Source organism: Motacilla alba, chromosome 4 (assembly GCF_015832195.1).
Source record: "Motacilla alba alba isolate MOTALB_02 chromosome 4, Motacilla_alba_V1.0_pri, whole genome shotgun sequence".
Lineage (NCBI taxonomy): Eukaryota > Metazoa > Chordata > Aves > Passeriformes > Motacillidae > Motacilla > Motacilla alba.
Window position 1 is genome coordinate 66656855 of NC_052019.1, and position 20192 is coordinate 66677046.

General features: G+C 45.4%; 2 protein-coding genes across 3 annotated transcripts; one reads left to right on the forward strand and one right to left on the reverse strand.

Annotated features, from left to right (window-relative positions):
* Positions 1 to 3335: 3335 nt before the first annotated feature.
* On the reverse strand, positions 3336 to 9008 carry BBS12 (Bardet-Biedl syndrome 12). Of its 2 annotated transcripts, none has more exons than XM_038136219.1 (2): positions 8764 to 9008; positions 3336 to 6877 (listed from the first exon to the last, which is right to left on the reverse strand). In XM_038136219.1, the coding sequence occupies exon 2, from the start codon at positions 6859 to 6861 to the stop codon at positions 4732 to 4734; it is 2130 nt and encodes a 709-aa protein (XP_037992147.1). In that variant the 5' UTR covers positions 6862 to 6877; positions 8764 to 9008; the 3' UTR covers positions 3336 to 4731. The 2 variants fall into 2 exon arrangements, with proteins under 2 accessions (XP_037992147.1, XP_037992146.1); XM_038136218.1 differs by lacking the exon at positions 8764 to 9008 and adding an exon at positions 8236 to 8324.
* LOC119700708 (caltractin) lies at positions 8408 to 13019 on the forward strand. Its single transcript, XM_038136227.1, has 5 exons — positions 8408 to 8532; positions 10049 to 10204; positions 11111 to 11239; positions 11339 to 11476; positions 11710 to 13019. Exons 1-5 carry the CDS (start codon positions 8530 to 8532, stop codon positions 11797 to 11799), a joined length of 516 nt encoding a protein of 171 aa, XP_037992155.1. The 5' UTR covers positions 8408 to 8529; the 3' UTR covers positions 11800 to 13019.
* Positions 13020 to 20192: the final 7173 nt, after the last annotated feature.

The following is a 20192-nucleotide window of genomic DNA, read 5'->3' on the forward strand; positions in this document are numbered from 1 at the left end:
GATATGGAATTACACGTGTGGAATTGTGCTCACTTCCCCTAAAGCACCTAAACTGGTACAGGCATATCTCGGAGCTGTGACTCACAGGCAGAACTGCAAATGCAGGGAGCAGCAGATGGAATAAATACCACAAACAAGACACAATTCCTTTCAATTTATTGGAGGGATCCTTTTTCTACAAGGCTCTTTTGAAAAAAAATAAAATAACTGATAATAGGTAGCTATTCTGTAAAAGGAGGTATTTTGATGGTTTTCTTTGACATAAACAGGAGGTCAGAGTTGTATGACTACACTGTAAATTAATGTTGCTGATTGAGAAACAGTTCTGCTCCAGAATGTGTGAATATATGTACATATATAAATAAAATTTATTTTATACTGGCTCTCCAGTCTAAACAAATAGAAAGTTTTTATTGTTTGTTTTTGTTTTGGTTTTAAGTGTAGTCAGTGAAAGCAGTGACTCAAATTATACCTTGGAAATAAGTAAGTTCACCAACTGTGTTATTTTTAGTCATCTCTCCAAATCTGCAATGCTGGTTAAATATTTGGTCTCACAACACAGTGGACAACTGTTGTGAATAGCACTAAACCCCGATCTACTGATTTCAGCTGGAATAAAACACAGTTGAGGCGAATCTTCCCATTACTTCTAAATCAAAACTGCATGCTATCTTTGCTACTCCTGCAATAACGAAAAAATAATCCTATTGTTTGGAGTAGCACTTGGTCCCCAAGGAAAGAATTCCTTTTGAACTAAACAGTTTTTTGTTTTGAATCTCTGCTAGGCAGGGAAACCAAATACAGTCCTTGGTTTCTCTCCTTTCTCATAAGCTCTTTCACCATCTGTGCATGATCATGGCCCAGCCTTTCTTTCCACTCTCTGAGAAAGACTCCTCCCAAGCACTTCTCACCATGGGAACACATGGCTGCTGGGAACTCCGGGTTCGATTAAATGTGACGTGAAGCCACTCCCCAGGGGTCATCCAGGGCCTGATATGGAAGGAGAAATTGGAGAACAACTCTCTCCTTCCATTCTGCATCTCTGCCCCAAACTGCCCTTGTCCCTACAGAGTTTTCAGGGACACAATGCAACAAGCTGAACCCCAGTACTCACAGCAAACCAGCATCGAAATCAGCAGAAGCACGACTGTGGGTGCTTTTCAAAAATCTACAGAAATGAGTATTGTGATCAGAATAAACAGATAAGAAGCCCAAACACACAAGGGGTGTGTTCTTTTTTCCCTCCCACTATTCACTATCAACCCCAGTCTCTGGTTTGTGCATGCACCTGAGCTGTTCTCCCTCTTCTCTCACCTGGGCTGGAATCATCCCTGTGGACATTAGTTCTTGAAGCAACATTATCTGTAAAGAAAAAGCCCTTTAAGACTGCAGATCTATTTATGCTTGGTTAGGGAAAAAAAGGTCTTGGTCCTGCAGCTTTGCAATAAATGGTTAATTAATGCAATGATGCTGGTGCCAGGCGGAGGAATTAAATTTGTAATTTTTAGATTTTTCCAGATTGTCATGCAAACTATGCTTTGACTGTGCTGGTGTGGAATTATCTCAAAAGGATTGCTGATCTACAGAGAGAGAGGAATAAAACTGGGTAAAACCAATCCTTGTAATGGGCCTCTGTTACTCCCAGAAATGCCTGTTGTTCACAGCAGTCCTGGCAATTCAGCTGGTTCCAGAACAGCAAGTCCATTCTTGAAGCAGCAGCTCAGCCCCATTTGAGTTTGGCACTTTCATGTAACAGAGAGTTTACACAGGAGTTTGATAGACATTACACACAAAAGGATACAAAAAGCCCCAAACAGTTACAAGACATTTCATTCACTTGATACCTGGTGATGTTGGTTCAGCTCCTGTAGATGTTGGTTATGGGAAGCCAACCTGCTTTGCATGGAGGAAGGTCACTTCCCATTCTTCAGAATGATTTCTTGCTGGCAGTGTGACTGATGGGACGACTCAGGCCTGCCAGTCGCCTCATCCTTGTGAGCAGAGCTGAAAATCTCTTGTCACTCCATAACTTTTCTCCTAGATTCGACTGCCCTCTCCAACTCTCTCCTCTAAAAAAAAAGGAAAATGTTCTCCCAGCCTCTCCATCAGCCCTGGTCTAGAGTATCTAAGGGAGTTGAGTGCAAACAGTCTTAACAATTTTCTCCTTACCCTCCCAGAGTCACTCCTTTGCCTGCCTGGGGAGCACTGTAGGCACACACAGTCTCCTACATTTCCCAGCTCACATTTTCAGCACACCTGGCAGCAGGCAAACTCTCGGGTGCCTCCTGACAGCCACTGATCACTGGACAGAGTTTGCAGGCAGCTATGCCCTCCAGGCTGGCTCAGCTTGGGACAAGGGTCTGGTTGCTATGAATTAGGAGACCTCTACTACATTTCAGGAAATCCTCAAGGTGCAGAGGCCTAAAAATTTGTTTTATAAAGAGAAATATGAAATACAATGCCATTAGCCCCAAACAGAAGGTTTGGGAGTGAGATGGGAATGATGATACTGGGATACAAGGGAGAAACAAGGCACCTGACTGGGACTTGGTTCCAGCGGGGAGCAAGATGTGCCAACTCCTGAAATCTCAGCCATTTCCCAATTTCCCAAGCACATCACATGTGAAAGCTTAGCTCTGCCATCACACCATGCTCTACACAAACAGCCTTTGTGTCCAGAGGAGGAGCCTCTTCCTGGCAGGAGCTGAGACTGCCTGTGGCAGATGTTGAAATCATTTCTGTGCCGAGCGCCATGGCACACAGGCCCAGGATCTCCGCTCCATGGTGCAGAGAGCTTTAGGAGATCTGAGGCTGAGGGAGCCACACCAGCATGTTGTATTCCAAATTGCAGGAGAGGATGCCTTGAGGAGAGCTTGCATGGTAATCTTCTGTGCATATCAGACAGAATTTTAAGTAACCCAGGATACAGGATGTACCTAGTTTATAAATGGTTCCATTTCGTTGGCCTGTAGAAAAACGGGCGTTAATTAATCAAAATGCAACATCTGACAGCTTTTTTGAAAACTTCTTGTCCTGGTTTGGCATCACAACGTTTAAATCTATCATCATGTGCTTTTCAAAAGCCTGATTGGAAAAATTACATCATTTTGGACTTTCTCAACATTTGGTGCGTCAGCTCCCAGTGTCTAAGAGTCCCATAAATAGATGTTGGACCACCTCAATACAATTCTTGTCTGCAGATTTTCCATAACACACTTCGCTCTATTATTCAAATAAAGTCCAAGTGGATCTTTCCCTGGGAACAGGGCTTATGCAATGCTCAGCACAGGAGGCTCAAGAAAAACAGTGTAAAGCCAAACATGAGCTGCAAACGCTTGCAGAGCAGCAGAGTCTGTTTATATTTATTTATATGTTGTGTTTCCATTTCATTCTCACTTAACAGCCCCCAGCTCTTTTCGTCTCTTTTGATCTACCAGACTCTTTCTCACAGCTTGGTACATCAAGAGTGCGGCCCAGCAGCTACACATTAAACTGCCAACCTTTCAATAATGAAAATAATAATTGCAGGATGATCAAAACTGTAATCTAACGAGATCCTTATGCTGCTAGGAACTACTGTTCCAAATTAAAATTATAAGCTCCTACAGTATTTTCCAAAATCCACCAAATTCTGGGATCTGACAGAAAACCAGAACATTTAGTTTCAGGTCAGAGATGCAACATGACTTTAATACACAGATACCCCCAATAAGTATCTAAACCTTATTTGTGGATGAATTTCATTATCTGTGCAGCCAGCCATGAGCATTTTCATGAGAAAGTTCTTGAATGCAAGGATCCTCTTTAGCATCACCATTTCCATTCGTTTTCCATTCTATTTTCACCAGACTGGTGAGACATTTTACTTTCACTGTGACTCAGAATGCCAAGTTCAGAAAAAAAATATCTCCATAGTTACACACCCCTCTCTTGCAATGAAGGGCCAGCTCTCCAGTGCCCAGCTTTCAAACTGTCAGTGCTGTAACACAGCAAAAATGCCGTGCCTCAGTCACCAGGAGAGATTCGTTCTCAGTTGTTAGCCAGCACCTAAAACTCACAGCAACACTTTCCTCTCTGCAGGGATCGCTGAAAGACCCCATAGGAATGACCTAAAAATCCACTTGGCAATGTAAAAGGAAGTGTTGTGTAGAGATGCATTCAGTCTGTAACAACAAAAGGAAGGATTCAGCCTGAATTGGTCAAAACCTGAGAAATTCCAGAGGGTCTACTTTGGGAAATCAGAGATGTATGGACCATATAAATATGCAAAAATAGAATCTATTCATACAACCTCTCAGTATAAAATGTAACACTCACATTATTTCAAATTTAACTCTTACGTTTGCAATGTACAGAAATTAAGAACAAGGTATTAATGAAGAATTAATTACAGAATATTCTTTCATTTAACACAAGTACAGCAATGTAATGTAAGAGATCTCCACCTTTCTTCAGAAGACATTAGGGGACATCCATACAGGCAATACCATTAGCTGGAAATGCATGGCCTGGGTTAGAGATAAACCCACAAGTGGTTTTTTGTTTGTTATTTAATTCTCATTTCTAGAAATAAAAATTAACTTGTGACTGTCTCTCATTCTGACTTCTGCTGTTAGATTCTAAAGTCACAATCACACCCCACTGTTTGCTTTATAAAGACATGTAGGTTGCACCCAGGCTTCTCCCACGGACTTACAAATTTGACTCATGGACTTACAAATCCTCAAAATCCTATAGAAACATAAATTCGCTTGACAGAGGCGAGTTCAGGATCTGATTCCTTCTGGGGCCTGTGATAATTTCGGCATCAGTCTGAAGCACCAGCAGCACCAGGTCCAGAGCTCTCCTCCACGCCTCTGTCTTGGCCGCAACGTTATCACAAACCTTTACATCTGTGACCAGGCCAGGGAAGGGTTCAGAGCCACTCCTGAGCACTCCACCTCTCCTAAACCCTTCCAAAATGTAAGCTGAGGGAGAGCCACAGGCCGCTGCTTTCTGGAGGTGACGATCCACGGAGGCATCTGCTTCCAGCTCCGAACTTGCCTTCGCAGTGTTACACAGGAGCACGGAGAGGTACCGCTTCCAGCCACTTGCCAGTGCCTGGAGCACAATGGATTTATACTCTGCCAGCCAGTGACTGGGAAGCTCTCTCAAAACTTTGTCGTTTCCCGGTTGCCCGGGCTGCTCTGCGAGCGCCTGGATGTGACTGAGGCACAAGAGCTCCACTGCACCGCCCCCGGGAAAAACCTTCCCGTCCTTTAGAGCGTGATGGAGTCGATACAGCAAAGTCCAGAACTGGTCCTCGAGGAGCTGCGCCTTGCACGGCAGGGCAGTGGTGAGCACGGCCGTGAGCAGGGGGATGCCTGCCGCGCTGATCCGCGCCGGCAGCAGCTCACCCAGACCCACCGCGCGCCCATCGCCGCTCTTCCACAGCTCCGCCCAGGCCCCATTCCCGATAGAGGAAGCGTCCAGCTGGCTCAGGTACGTCACTGCCTGGGCACCAGTGGCTGCCCCGAAGGCACACAGCACATCCCGAGCCACGCAGCCAATTACCAATATCCTGCTGGCCATGCACCTTTCCGTGAAGTTTTTGCACACGTTTCCTTTGACCAAAACCAGGTTTACTTCAAAGCTCATCAGAATATCCGACATTCTGCTTAGCCACGCATCTCCTGCCCTGCCTCCCGGTGGATTGGGACGTTCCAATATGGCCCTTACGTTAGGTGGTCTGTTAAAACCTAAGTGTCGGTACCCCTCCGTGAGGTCACCATCCATCAGCAGAACCCGGAGGGGTTTGTCTGCAAAGTGTTTGATGACCGCGGCTTGCTCTGGTGACACTAATGTGACAAAGCCTGTGGAGACACAGGAATAGCTCTCGGGCAGGCCCAGCACACAGCATGTCACAATCTCTGCGATATTAACCTGGGAAGAGCCACTGCACTCTGCTCTCTCTTGCTGATAAGCAGCAATGCTTTGTAGCAGCTTCACGCTGGTCTGGTTTCCATGGCTCAGAGCCACTGCCAGGTGTCCTAAACCGCAGCATCCACACAGATCTGCTGATGGTCCTGAAAGGTGGCCCTGAACATTACCTCGCTGACTCGCAAAAGGGCTTTTCCCTAGAGTGCCGAAGTGTCTGCTGTGGGTTAACTTCCGTGCGATACAGCTGGATGCAGTAACAGCGCTTCCAGGCAGCGCAGATGAACTTCTGTCACCCACTGCCTTGACAACAGAAGCCACTGAACCAAAGCCAGCCAAGGGTGAAACCAGGAGCTTGTTAAAATTACAGTCATCTCCTTGATGGGAACAAGAATTTATTGGAATTACTTCTTCTGTTGCAGAAATATCTCTCTGGAAACACAGCAAATTCCAAGGATTTGTAAGACCATCACAGCCAGCTTGGCCAGTTTTGCTTTCAAAAGCCTCTGGCCTAACTCTGCCAGAACACAGCTCTTTCTTTACATCGTGTATTGGCATTTGAAGACACTGGACTCTCTCACAGCAGGAGTTCAACCCCTCAGACATCACAGACACTATAGCTGGAACAGGAACATTCTGCTGGAGGCACTCCACCACAGCATTGCTCCACGCTCCAACCAGGAACAACAGGGTACTCATCCCCGTCTTAAACTCCTTGTTCTGAGCCTGAATGGTTTCGTTAAGAAGCTGTCCAACAGCACTTGTCAAATCCAAACTTTCCATCAGCCTAACAGCAGAGCAAATCAATGTGCTCTGGTTGGTGATTTCATCCACAATGAATTTATGTGATTTCATTGGCCCCAGGAATGTTCTCCCAGTGGATGCTAAGGCTGAGAGTTGCTGGAGTCCAATGTGTCTCCTGGCATTCGCATCCCTGAAAGCCATGGGCAGTGGGCAGCATCTGTGAACAGATGACAAATTACTGCCCCATCCCCACAGCACACCAGAGCACAAATCAACAAAAAAATAAAATTAATTTAACAGTCTACCCCTGAACAAAGCTTCCACCACATAAAGCTTTCTTCCTGTGTGCTTAATATGAGAAATCAATGGGCAGAGCTGCTGAAACGGGGCACTGTTAAAACACCATGGAATTGTTTCTGGCTGGCTGACAGTAAAGAGCTGTTAATTCCCACGGTTTCTTACACTTCCAGCAGTACAGGCTGTGTGGAACCACCACCTCCTCCTGCCCTGATGTCTGGAATTTCAGTTATTTGCCTTACTTAGGGCAAAAATTCATTAGAGCAGAATGGACAAATTACAGGCCAAACTCAAGAGCTCTGTGCGGATCCTTCTTGGTAGCAACAGTCATGCCACTGACTTTAACCTACAAGTCCGGGAAAACATATTTTATTCCAAATTCTGTTTAACAGAACATGCATGAATACTTTATTAAGCAAAATAAAAGCAGCGCCACTTCTTCACAACCTACAAACTGCCGAGACTTTCAAGTTTTGACCAACTATTCATTCTTAACACATCAAAAAGAAATCTTCTTTCCCTCAAAATCTCCATGGTCCCGTGGCAGAAGACGCGGATTAAAACAAAGCTCCCTTTTTGAATAACAAAGTATACCCACCAAGAATTGAGAACCCTGAGTCCTGTACCTCTTATGCTCAGATTCAAATCACAGAATCACAGAATGGTCTGGGTGGGAAGCGACCTTAAAGATCATCCAGTTTCAAGCCCCCTGCCATGAGCAGGATCATCTTCCACTATCCCAGGTTGCTCAGAGCCACATCTGACCTGGCCTTGGCCACTTCCAGGGATGGGGCATCCACTACCTCTCTGGGCAATCTGTTCCAGTCTGTCACCCCCATCACAATAAAGATTTTCTGCCTAAGATCCAATCTAAATCGACAGTCTGTCAGTTTGAACCCATCCCCCCCTTATCGCATCACTATAAGCCCTCATAAATAGTCCTGGCCCATCTTTCCCGTAAGTTCCCTTCAGGTACTGGAATTTATCCACATCATTTATTCCAGCTCCCTAAGGGCCCCTTGGCGTAGCTAATCCAAACCCAAAAAGCTTTTTTTTTTTTTTTCTTTTTTTTTTTTCTTTTCCCCATCCCACAGAGCGAAAGTCCACTTGCATATTATGTCGTAGTATTGCTAGGGAGAGGAAGCGCGTCCCGGCCCGCCTGCTCCACACGGCCGAGGGGAAGCCGCCCGGATCGGACACACCGGAACTGCATTGGCGGCGGCCTGGCCGCTTCCTGCGGCCCGGAGGGTGCCCGGCGGGCCGGTGCGGGTGTCTCACCGGAGGGGCCGCGCTCCCGCCGCTTCCCTGGACACGGAGTTGCCTGGACACGGCCGCCGCTCCCTCAGGCTCCCCGCGGGCGGGCCCGCCCTCGCGCTCCCCCAGCTGTCCCTCACGGGCACGCCGCGCTGTCATTGGCCGGCGCCGTGAGGGGGGGGCGGCTTCCCGCGCTCGTTCCGCCCGCTCATTGGCCGGCTGGGCGGCGCGTGCCGGGTGCGCGCGGCGGTGCGGAGCTCGCGTTCCCGTCCCGTTCCGTCCCGTCCGGTGCCAGCCCGGAGCGGCATTCCCGGCCGGATGGTGAGCGCACCCTCCCCCGCCGCGAGCTCCCTTCCCACCGCCGCCTCCCCCGAGCCCCTCCGCCCCCTCCCGCCGACACCGTGCGTTGTGCAAACCCCCTTCAGGTTCCGCCCCTGCCCAGGCCGTCGCTGCTGTCCGGTTACATCGCACCAGCGCACCCCGGAGAGGCCCCCCCACTCCAAGGGGATAAAACGCGCCCGGAAAAACACCGGGATTCGCAAAATACGTCACCGGCTCTCGGCGTGCCTGGTTCTTCTTGGCACAGCTGACAGACCTCCATATCGTTCGGGCCCCGGCAGCGTTGTCGGAATGGCACCCGCCAGGCCCGGAGGTGGAACCTGAAAGGGATTTGCACAACTCAGATGTGAAATAAATGGAACAGGAAGGCTCCGTGGCCAGGAAAAGGTCTCGTGTGTCTTCTTCCCAGAGCAGCCTGTAAAGAGTAAAAGTGTGATAAGTGTGTTAAGAGCAGCAGAGGGAAGTCAGGTGTGAGTCAGACAAACGGCTTTGCAGTCCAACCTGGGAGGGACAAATCACGTTGAAAAACGAAATTTCATTAAAAACTAGAAGAAAATTGAATCTTCCGAGTTAAAAGAGAGATCCCAACCCTAAACATATTAACAATTCAGCGGCGGCAAGACACTGGTCAGCAGTAACTAGGTAACAAGTTCCTTGCTTGGTGCTTGTTTTATTTACTTCTATAAAGCCTAGCCCCTTGGAGCTGGAGGTGGGACTGCCTTTCCTTCCAGGATTCTGTGCAGATTCAAGACTGCCGGACGAAAATCTGTCTGCTGCTGATTTAAAACCAAAACTATACTTGAGGAAGGTGTTTTTCCCTGCTTTATGGGGGTGGGGAGTGGGGGGACACTATACTGCACTGGCTTACACCAGAGGCAGGAAAGGTCTCGGAAGTATCCTGGATAATGATGCACCAGCTCAGCACAAGCAGATTAGTTCTCCTTATGGGACAGGTTGTGTGTTGATCTCACTGCTCCCACAGGATGTTGCTTCCTGGCTCCACATCTACTCGATGGACGGGCAGCCTGGAGCCACACAGTTCCCTTTCCCACGGGAGTGGCCGATTTTGAGTTTCATTTACAGCCAACACACTAAGCAACCACCCTCTTTAGCTGTGAGGATGCTGTACTCATATTTTTCACGTAAACCTGCAGGAAAGGCAGCTGGCAGGAGGTGCAGAGGGTCATGGTCACCTCAGTGGAGTGTTCATTATCAGGTTGCCCACCTGGTTTTTGGCATTATTCCTTGAATTGATAATCTTTCGGCTTAAAACAGAAAAACAGGAAGCCCAAATCCACATTCCCCAGGAACAAAATCTCTTTTTTTTCTTTCTACAGTAACGTAAGGAAATTGACATAGAGACTCAATGTCTACCACTTGCAGCAAGGAATGTCTCTCAGCTCTACAGTATTACTGTTGTCATTTATAATTAAGTGTATTTGAAATTCTCCCAGGAAGGTGCTGTTTCTTACATGTTCTCTCCCTTCACTTTCTGAAGGCATCCAACTATAGAAAACCTGGCTTAGGTACGGCTCAGAGAAAGAAAAGTGGCTTGAAACCTGAACTTACAGAAGAGCAAAAGCAGGAGATCAGAGAAGCTTTTGATTTGTTTGACACTGATGGATCTGGAAGCATCGACATAAAAGAACTGAAGGTTTTCAAACTTTTTTTTCTTTTTCCTCTGAGGTGAAAATATGTTTGATCTCAAAATTGTAGCTGCTTTTTCTGTTTGTCCAGCCCTGTTTTAAAACAGTTTTGGAGTACAATGAAAAGTAATGGCTTGCTGTCATGACTGAATTTGGGGTGCACTCTGCATGTAATACACTAAGCAGACAGGCTTCTCTGGTGTGTGGCTGTTTAAATCTGACAGCTTTGAATAGCTGAGCATTAGAGAAACTGAACAGTTTCGGGTTTCTTGACTAAGGTGCTTGTTCCTGGGAAGTGGACTTCTGTTGTTCTGGGATGAGTATCAGAGTATCAATCTTCACCTGAGAACTAAACAGAGATTTTGCACGCATTCAGGAAATTTACAACCGTATTTGCACATACGTAATCCAAAAATGACCTGGTTTTTAATTTTAAAAAGGAACAAAACAGAGATGTGAGTTGTGTTTCAGTTACAAGTCAGGCAGTGTGTGTGCACTTGCACACATACAGTACTACAAGGAGGAAGATGATTGTCTCCCTGTGATTTTATGTGTTTGATTTTTTTTGTAAGCATGAATTAATTTTGTAAGCATAAATTTACTTACCTTCTTCACCTTGATTTCTCACATACACTCTGCTCAATTTCTGTAACCTGAAAACACGAATTACCTCTGCCTGATATAAACTATGGATTTCCACTACCATGTAGGAAAAACAACATCTTAAGAATATCAAACCTATACTATTACTGTTCAGCAAGATGAAAGAAGATGGTAGAGGACACCAAGGTGTTTCCGTGGCAGTGAGTTGTGACCAGAGCGCTGGACAAGGAAATGGAACAGGCTTTAGCTCAGCTCTTAAGCCAAAATTCTGGTGGCCTCCTAACAGAATTGGTTTTGCTATTTTGGCACAGGTTGCGATGCGTGCCTTAGGCTTTGAGCCAAAGAAGGAAGAGATTAAGAAGATGATAGCAGACATCGACAAGGAAGGAAGTGGCACCATCAACTTCGAAGACTTTTTGGCTATGATGACACAAAAAATGGTAGGAATTCTTAGCAGAAATTCTTGTGGCAGCATAAGAGAAAGGAACATCTCAGTGTAAGGGGTTTTCTGATTAACATATGCTTTACTCTTGGTTTAGAGCGAAAAGGATTCAAAAGAAGAAATCCTGAAAGCTTTCAGGTTATTTGATGATGATGGCACAGGAAAAATTTCATTCAAAAACTTGAAAAGGGTTGCCAAGGAGCTGGGAGAAAATTTAACAGATGAAGAACTTCAGGTAAATTCTGATTTGCCAGAGCTTTTCTAACAGCACTGACCATCCCTGTAGCTCCTAGAGATTGGGTGGGAATTTAGTCCTATACCAAAAGGGCTGAGAGATCAGAATATGAAAAGCAGTCAAATACATTGTTGTTTTCACATGATGTGCCTCTGATTTATTGTTGATTTAGTGAGTGGAATGTCTTGTGTTTAGAGTCCAGTGCCTGATCAAATGTACACTGTGTTTTGTAGGAAATGATTGATGAAGCTGATCGAGATGGAGATGGGGAAGTAAGCGAGCAAGAATTTTTGAGAATCATGAAGAAAACTAGCTTATACTAATATTTGTTGCCTTGCTATACAGCTGGTCCAAAAGATAACCTGGAAAAGGTTTAAAAACTGGGCTTGTGCCTCCTGCATGTTTTCTGCCATGTGAACAAAGTCTGAAAGGGCAGGTTTTTTGGTTTATTTCTCTTTTTCAACAAAGATAATTGGGGAAGGAGGGCTGCAGTACCCAAGACTGCCAAAATGAGATACTGCAGAAGTCAAGGAAGATACTGCAAGACAAGGTCCCTTCCCCTCTACCATAACAACTTCCCCGATTGCTATTTTGGATAAAAACTGCTGTGTTTTACTATTTAACTAAAAGATACTTCACTTCAGATGTGAAGATGCCCACTGCTGCTGGGAAAGGTTACTTTGCCTTTCCTAAGGCTAGTGATTGAAGGGACAAGCACAGTAGTTTTATTCCTTTGGTGGTTTTTTAGGTTATCTTTTGGTATTTGTCTCCTGTTGTTTATTTCCATGAAAGACTCTAAAATTAATTGTATATTTGTCTGTATTTCTGTATGAAACACTGTTTTCCTATGGCAAGTTGTTTTTGGATTTAATGGAAAGCAAATGTAGATTTGGCTCTTCCTTTGGAGCTCTGTGCCATCCAAAGATGTTCTTGTGTTTAGCTGATCACCTGAAACCAGAATGAAACTTGAATGTAACCTGCTTGGGTGACCAAAGTTTGTTGTTGATAACCAGGCAACACTTTGTGCCATTGTTCTTACTCCCCAGACATCACAGAGCTGCTGTTACTCCAGGATTTCAGGTACCTAAAAAGTTCAGTTCCATGGTGCAGGAGAGTAAATTTTGTCTTGTTGACAGTTACATTGCAGAGAGGATTTGCATCTGAAGTGAAAAAGTAGCTCACCATGAACATTTGTGGAGCACTGAATATATTTAAATCCATGCAGTCCAAATCCATTTTGAACATCACAGGTTTTGGGGTGGTTTTTTTTTAAGTAGTACCTTCATTTTCTTCAGTATTTTTTTCATATCCTTCTGAATTCTAGAGCAGTGACACACAGCCTGCTATGTGATTATGTTGCTCTGCAGGAGGATTTATCATTTATAGACAATCAGCTTCAAAATTTTCAAATCCTGTAAAGCTCCAGAGGCCTGAGAAGTCCCCCTGTTAACATGGTGGCTGTAGATGTAATCTGTAGTACTGCAAGTGTTTTAAAATGTCTTACCTTTGTACAAGTGTGAAATAAAACTGTTTTGCAAGTTAAGAAGGTTTTGTGCTTATTCTCTTTTTCCCTTAATTATTTTAAAGTCTTAAATGGTTCGCCAAGCACATTTTCACTTTCATTTATCTCTTCTTTCTAAGAGAGGAATTCTTAGGTGCAGTAGTCTGTCACGTAATTCCTCTTCCACTCTGCTGATTAAAAGTTTCTAGTACTAACCACATATATTCAGAAAGGGAAATTTGAAGTTCTAGTTGATTATGGGGAATCCCAGAGCCTATCAGAGTGACTGTACTTTTTTTGTGCTGCCACAGGAAGAGATTGATGACTGTGGTTTACCTATGATGCATGTCACTTCTCTCTTCCTCTTCTAATCCCATTATCTGCCCTGAAGGTAGGAAAAAGCCACACAATCATCTCTGCCGTGTACTACAATGGTGAAATGTTATTTCTGGATTGCCCATTAATCTCTGAAGTCTGGAATGTCAGGCAGTGTCTGAATGAGCACAAAACTTGCAAGTGTTAACAAGTGTCTCGTGGTGCTTTATTTTGCAGGATAGTGAGGGAAATCATCCCCTCTTCAGCCTGGCAGCTGGCTGTGAACTCATCCTTTGCATCCCTTTTCTCCTTGTGCTGACACCGAGAGTGGGTCCTTACCTGGCACCTGCAGATTCCCCTCAGGTGGCTGCAATTCAGACATTGATTGTCTGAGATCCTCCCTCTGCACCATCAGCAAAGCCTGGTTTTCACTCTGAGTGTTCATTCTAGGCAGACACTGCACAGAAAGGAAAGTGGAACTGCAGTTTATGTCTGGCAAACGCATTTCAAAGCATTGGTAAGGGCAATAAACAGCTGCTTGGGAGATAATATTGCAAATGTCTTCTTGGAAGATATGTTTGGAACTGAAAAAGTACCAGGCTTTTAATAAAATACAAAATAGTTCAAGAGGAAAAAAATTGCTTACAAGTTAGATTCCAAAATATGACAATTGCATGGCAACTTTAATCTCCAACATGCAGCTTCTACCTTCTGCATCATCTCTCAGGCCCACAGTACACAGTCCTGCCAGTCCCACACTAAGGCAAATCTTCAGCTGGCTTTAGGGAAAAAAGACCCAAGGAACTGCCAAGGAGTGCTGTGCTCTCACTTCATTAGGTGTGAGTTTGTTTTCAGAGCAATGAGCACAGGATCAGCTTCTAACACTGCAGAAGAAAAAAGGCTTCTTTTCAGGTATGCCTAATCTTGGCATTTAAAAGAGGATGGGGGGAAGCAACACAGGAAACATTTGTGTACATTCACATGCCAGGAGTCTTACTAACAGAGCCCAAATAGTTCCATAAACTGATGAGGCATTTAATATTAAAATATTTAAATTGGTAATTTACAGTTTTGAAGACTCTCACATCCTGCAAACTGCCAGGTGAAGTCCCACCAAGCATTTGAAATGTGCAGTATTAATTCCTTGGAAACCTCCTCGCTGAGTTAAATAAATCAAACATTGCCACACTTCAGCTGCTTTTAAATGCCCCTGGATAGCAGGAGTGGATTTTGAGCAGGGCACAGGGCAGGAAACTGCTCCGTCTAGAGGCTGAGATGAGCCTTGGCCACTTGAGGAAAGGCAGCCTCAGGGGATAACGCTGCAAAGCCAGCTTCCTTTGTGTCACACCTCTCAATACAACGAGGGCCGATAGACCTGAGAGCGTGGCAGCCTCGCTAGAGGGCATCCAGTTACTGACGTGTGAGGTGCGTGAGGCTTTGATGCTTCTTTGCCTCCGCTGTGGCTTTCAATGAGGAGGGAAAGTAGGCACACAAACATCATCCAGACTGGGCTTGAAATACGTGGTTGGATACAGAATTATTTTCTCTGAAAGGAAGAACGCAAGGCTTCTCTCACAACCCATGTGCAAAATGCTGTAATTATTAGTCAGTTGTTCAAAGCTAAACCCCCAAACCACACTTTCTGAAACTCCCACTCTGTATCAATAATTGCAGGCACTCTCTCAGGAGAGCAGAGAACTCAACTTGCCTTTCACACAGTCCCCCCCGAGTGCTCTGACCACTCTGTAGAGTTCTTTTCTCCCTTTGGGAATACTGCTATCAAATGGAACCACTTCCAGCTGAGAGACAGAGCCAGGCTTGCTGCAGGATGCTTGTGGCCCTCCCTTGGGATGTGGGAAAGCTGGAATCGTGGCCTTGCTTCGAGTCGACAGGAACAAGGATTTGACAATTAGATTCTTGTCCACAAGGTGAGTGTGTTGACCTTTAGGGATGTGGCATTAACTCAAATGGCCTTGTGGGACCTAAACCTATAGCTCTTGAGCTCTTTGCAGTCCTGGCTGCCACTAACTGCTGAACTTGAAATTGCTCAAGGCATTTTTTTTTTTTTGCTTGTCTCAATTAGATTAAACACAGAGAATATTAACAAAGCAAACTGTAAAGCCTGGGCTGCAAAGCTGTAAAATTCCCTTGCTCTCAAGGCCACTTTATTTCCTCTGAAAGCTTCTGACTGGTTCTAGCAGTGACATAAGTTTCACTATGAAATGACCCCCCCCCAATTAAATAAAGCCATAAAAAGCAAATGGAACAGCTAACCTAGCCCATTTCCAACAATATTTTGGACCACTCTCTACCCAAAAACATAGCTTAGTGCAATGAAACAAAACCAACACAATTCACACATCCATGCTATTGTCTGAAATTGCTTCATGGTATGGTTCCTTCTCCACCTCAATATAGAGCAAACAGATACATACTTTCCTCTAAATTTTTTCAGACATCCAAATGAGAAATACTATAAAAGCTCTAAATACCAAGGAAAAAGTGACCACGAACATTGTAGATTGAGTTAGAAACACTAGAAGGTATTTCAGATTAAAAAAAGTAGTATTCAAGCAGCTTCTAAAAACATTAGATCATCTCAGTGTAAGTTTTAAGTCTGTGCTCCCCAAGTTTCCTCTATAGAGAGCTTAGGACATGATTGGCCAAGAAATCCACAGAAGCATGGTTTCCACAAATGTTTTGTTTAAATCAGTCCACAATACACTCCTGAGGTTGAAGAGAATTGCTGCAGAATAGCTCCTTTTGGAAAGGACACAATTTTAACAAAGTCTTTAGGGTTTCTTTGGGTTTTTTTCCTATCAGATTAACTAAACTATTGATGAGGTTATTGATGTTAGTTGTGGAATCACAGGTACCTTTTGCAGAAATAAAAAGAGATTTTTGCCTAGATGAAAAAAATCCATGTCAGTGAAGGTACAGTCCATCTAGAGCAGTTATCAGGCAAAACAGGTGCTAAAACTACAATTATTTTCTTTAAGCAGAAAATTACCACTGTTAAGACTAGTGTTCGGTGAACATATCCCTTTACATGGCTCTTTCTCATCCTCGTCCCCCTTAACATTAGGAACCAATAAAGTACTCATCAAAATGGCCAAGAGGTCTGAATATTATTTCTGCTTGTGCTGTGAAATATATATATATAATTTTTTTTTTGTTGAATCCTGATAAACTGGGTCACTGTCTGGCTGGGCTAAATGCTTCGGCTCATTCTGCAGAAAACAACTCTATTATTGCCAATGGCATTAAAAATAGCAATATTACGAATCCAAGAGAAAATGTGAGTTGAAAATGCTTATGTATCACAATTAAAGGAGTTTTTTCCGGAATGAAAGAGCTTTTTGAAGGCGGGAGAGAAGAAACAGGTACTTTTATTCTTCCTACTATCAACCCAAGATGCAGTAGATGAATTAACAGGATACTATTTATTGTGTGGGGATTTTTGCGCCGAGATTCAGAATTCTCCCGACTCTCAAACGCCTGCAGTGCTGTGACTCAGTCAATACTGAGTCAAGGTCTAGGATGGTGCAATCCTGACCCCCTTCTGCCCAAGGGCTCGGCATAATCTATTCCCATTGCCTGCAGCGGGACTAAGCGGTGCTTAAGCACTGTTGCAAAACTGGGCCCTAGACAATGGAGGCTTTAGGTATGGGCTTCCTATTTCCTGCGGTGGATTTGTGTAGGTGGCCTCGTTACCAGAAATCCATACTCCTACACAGCAACTTCTGACTGTGTTTCTGCAGAAATGACTATGATGAAAGGAATGAAATATTTTGAAAATAAAGATCATCTGTTTGTTTCTCCAAACCAGTTGGGGTATCTCCTGCTGGCGAGATCAATTTCTCCTCTTGCGCGGCAAAATTAGGAGTGGGGTGGAAAACAAAAGGATTAAGGTTTGCAAGGGCACAGTGGCATGGGCTACTGCACACACAGAGAGGGGAGAGCCCGTCTGAACTGTCCCCTGCCCATCGCTGGCAGCTGAGTCACCGGCCCAGCCTGCAGCGCTTCTTGCTGCTGCATTTTGCAGCCAGGAAAATCCCACATCCTCCCAGTGGGTGTAGGAAACGCAGCTACAGCCTCTGGATGCATCGGCACCAAAAACAAAGGGGAGACTGTGGTGTGGGCGGCGGCTGCGGCCTCAGGGCCAGCGTGCCAGGACCTTGCCGACAGCATCCCGGGGAGCTGCGAGCAGAGCCCGGGCCAGCACCGCCTGCCCGCAGCCCCGCTGGTTTGCCAAGCCCAACACTGCAAGGTGTGTGACCAGCCCTACCTCCCTGCATGGGGACATGCCAGGGCCACCAGCAAACGGCCTCTGCTGTCCCACCTCATCCTGTCTCTCTGCTTTTTGGCAAGGAGCACGTCACACCTTGCCCTTCCTGGTCTTGCCCAGCCAAGGCTGTTTGCCTTCAAGCACAGGGGCTTATGGAAGTCTCAGCTCTTACCGTGCTGTTGTGGCCAGCACAGCCCTCGTGGCTCCAGCGAGGGTCACTAGAGGTGCTGCTCTCACCTCCCACCCATCTCCATCCCAACCTTATTCCATGATTGCAGAGCTGAGTGGATTCAGCCAGGGCGGCTTCAAACTCTGAATTTTCCAGTTCTGGCTGAATACTGCCAATGCTGCTTCAGATGATGGCTCTGCAAGCATCCTGCTGGGAGAGCAACCCAAGACATTGCTCACAGATCCATCTTGTTTCCTGCCATGTGTTCCCTGTGGCACTTGCCAAGCTCATGTTGAGGGTGGTGTTATTCTGAGAAGACCGCAAGCATCCTGGGTCAGGCAGCCAATGCCTGGCTCTCCAACCTAGGGCTGGGTATTGCTCTTGGGAAAGGAAACACAGGAACAGCCCAGCATGGGTTTGCCCAGCTGTCTGGGCAGTTGCTCCAGACAAAAGCTCTTTTGAGAAACTGCTCCTGTAAAGGGGACAAGAAGAGACCTGACATCCCTAAGTGTGCGCTTCCGTGCTGAGGTGGCAACCAGAGAGCTCTGCTGGCACTGGGAAAGGTTGCCTTAGGAAAGCAATCAAACAGCCTCAGTCAGCCCTGGGCAGTACAATCCCTCCCACCCCAAATCTCCAAAGGCTTATAAGCCACTTGGCTCAGAACTGGCATCAGCACCCCAGCCAATCCCATAACACTAACACAATCCTTCTTCGCCAGTGACATGCTTCCTTGGAGGCTTCTTGTCCTCCTCCATGTGCCTCCTTAGCAAAACTGCTGCCCCTGTGCCTTCTGTTTAGCCACCTGAAAGTTCTCCTAGGGAGGAGAAGCAGCAGAATATAAAGGAGAGAAAACTTCCTCTGACATCCATTGCCTGTTACATTTGTTCCATGCCCATATTGACCAAAACACAGGACAGGACAGACAGGAGAAAACAGCTACGTGTCCAGGGAAAAACAAACCAGCCTTTCCTAGTTCTGTCTAGGCATGCACCCATTTACCAAGGGCTTGTGGCCCAGCCTGATGGGCAGGCCAGAGCCTGCCTCTGTAACCTATGCCAACAAGGCAGGAACAAGACCCCACAATTCCTTTAGCATGACTGGGTCACCACTCGGGTGTTTTAACACTGGTGTTCAACACCAACGTTTTCTTCTGAGGAGGTTGTCACAGGTTGGCTACACCATGGGCCTGGTTACAACACAGGTGCTCCCTTTACTAAGTTCAGCATTTCCCTTTTCACCCAAACTACTTTATAGTGATCATTCACAGATCTGTCATGGCCATCTGGGACATTTCTAAATATCTACAGCTGCATTCTTGGACTGAATTTCCTTCTACACGTTGGACTCAGAATGAATTTACGTCAAGGAATTGCATGTGAGCTGCTGGCTCATTGTCCTGGAGTTCAAAAGTCTAAGGTGGTTTTTGAATAGCACCTGCAAAAGTCAAGGTGGCAGATTAATTACTTTTAAGACACAAAATGATTTGTTTTTAAGAGTGAAGCACTGATTCAAACTGAATCTAGGCATTTAATGGAAAATGGAGTCTAGAACAGTAATTATTTGTGGCATTGTTGCCATCCTGAAACTTTAGCAGTTCAAAAGGTGGCATAAGCCTTAGACAAAAAGAAATCATTTCACACTTATTTCAGCAGTTTCCATTGAGAGACTGGCTTGTTCAAGGCCCCATCTCTTTAAAAACATTACATCAACCTCAGTAGATGTTACTTGATAATGCTCACTGAGTTCCTAGCAATTACCACTCTTTTTTATTTGCATATGAGTTGTTTTAGGGACTATCCAGGCAGAACTGTAATAGCCCCATGCCCTAGAAAGCTTTCAGCCTCAGCAGAAGACAGATAACACCTAAGAGAGTATTGGCCAGAAATCCAGGGAATGTTAACATCTGTCCAATAATCATTTCTTAGAAATGCAGACTGAAGATGACTAAAACTGGGATGCTTTTGAACTACCCAAAAATGTGCACTCTTAAATATCTAACAGGAGGGTGGCAAAGCCTTGGAGCACAGGTCAGTGGGAGGTGGAAGGGAATGTACCAACAGCAAGTGAGAGACGATCACGAGGCTGAGAGTACATCACAGCTGGCCTTGGAGGAACAGGCATTTCATTTGCACCTAATCTGGCACAGACATCACAGAAATTATTTAAGCCGAGAGGTAGGCTTGGAAATTTAGCTTTGCAGGATTACATGAAAACCAAGGGGAATCCTGCATTACCAGATGTCGGGTCTTCACGCCCACCCAGGGACGCCAGATGTGGGGTTTCACGTCCCGGATTGGGATGACCCCGAAAGATGGAAAAGTCTCTCCTCCAACCCATGCCTTTAAAGAAAGACTCAGTAGTCTTCTGTTGTCTGTTCTCAAGGTTGTTTATTGTTGGTTATCTACAAGATTCTTCTCCCTGAACTGCTGTGGCCCACTCAGCA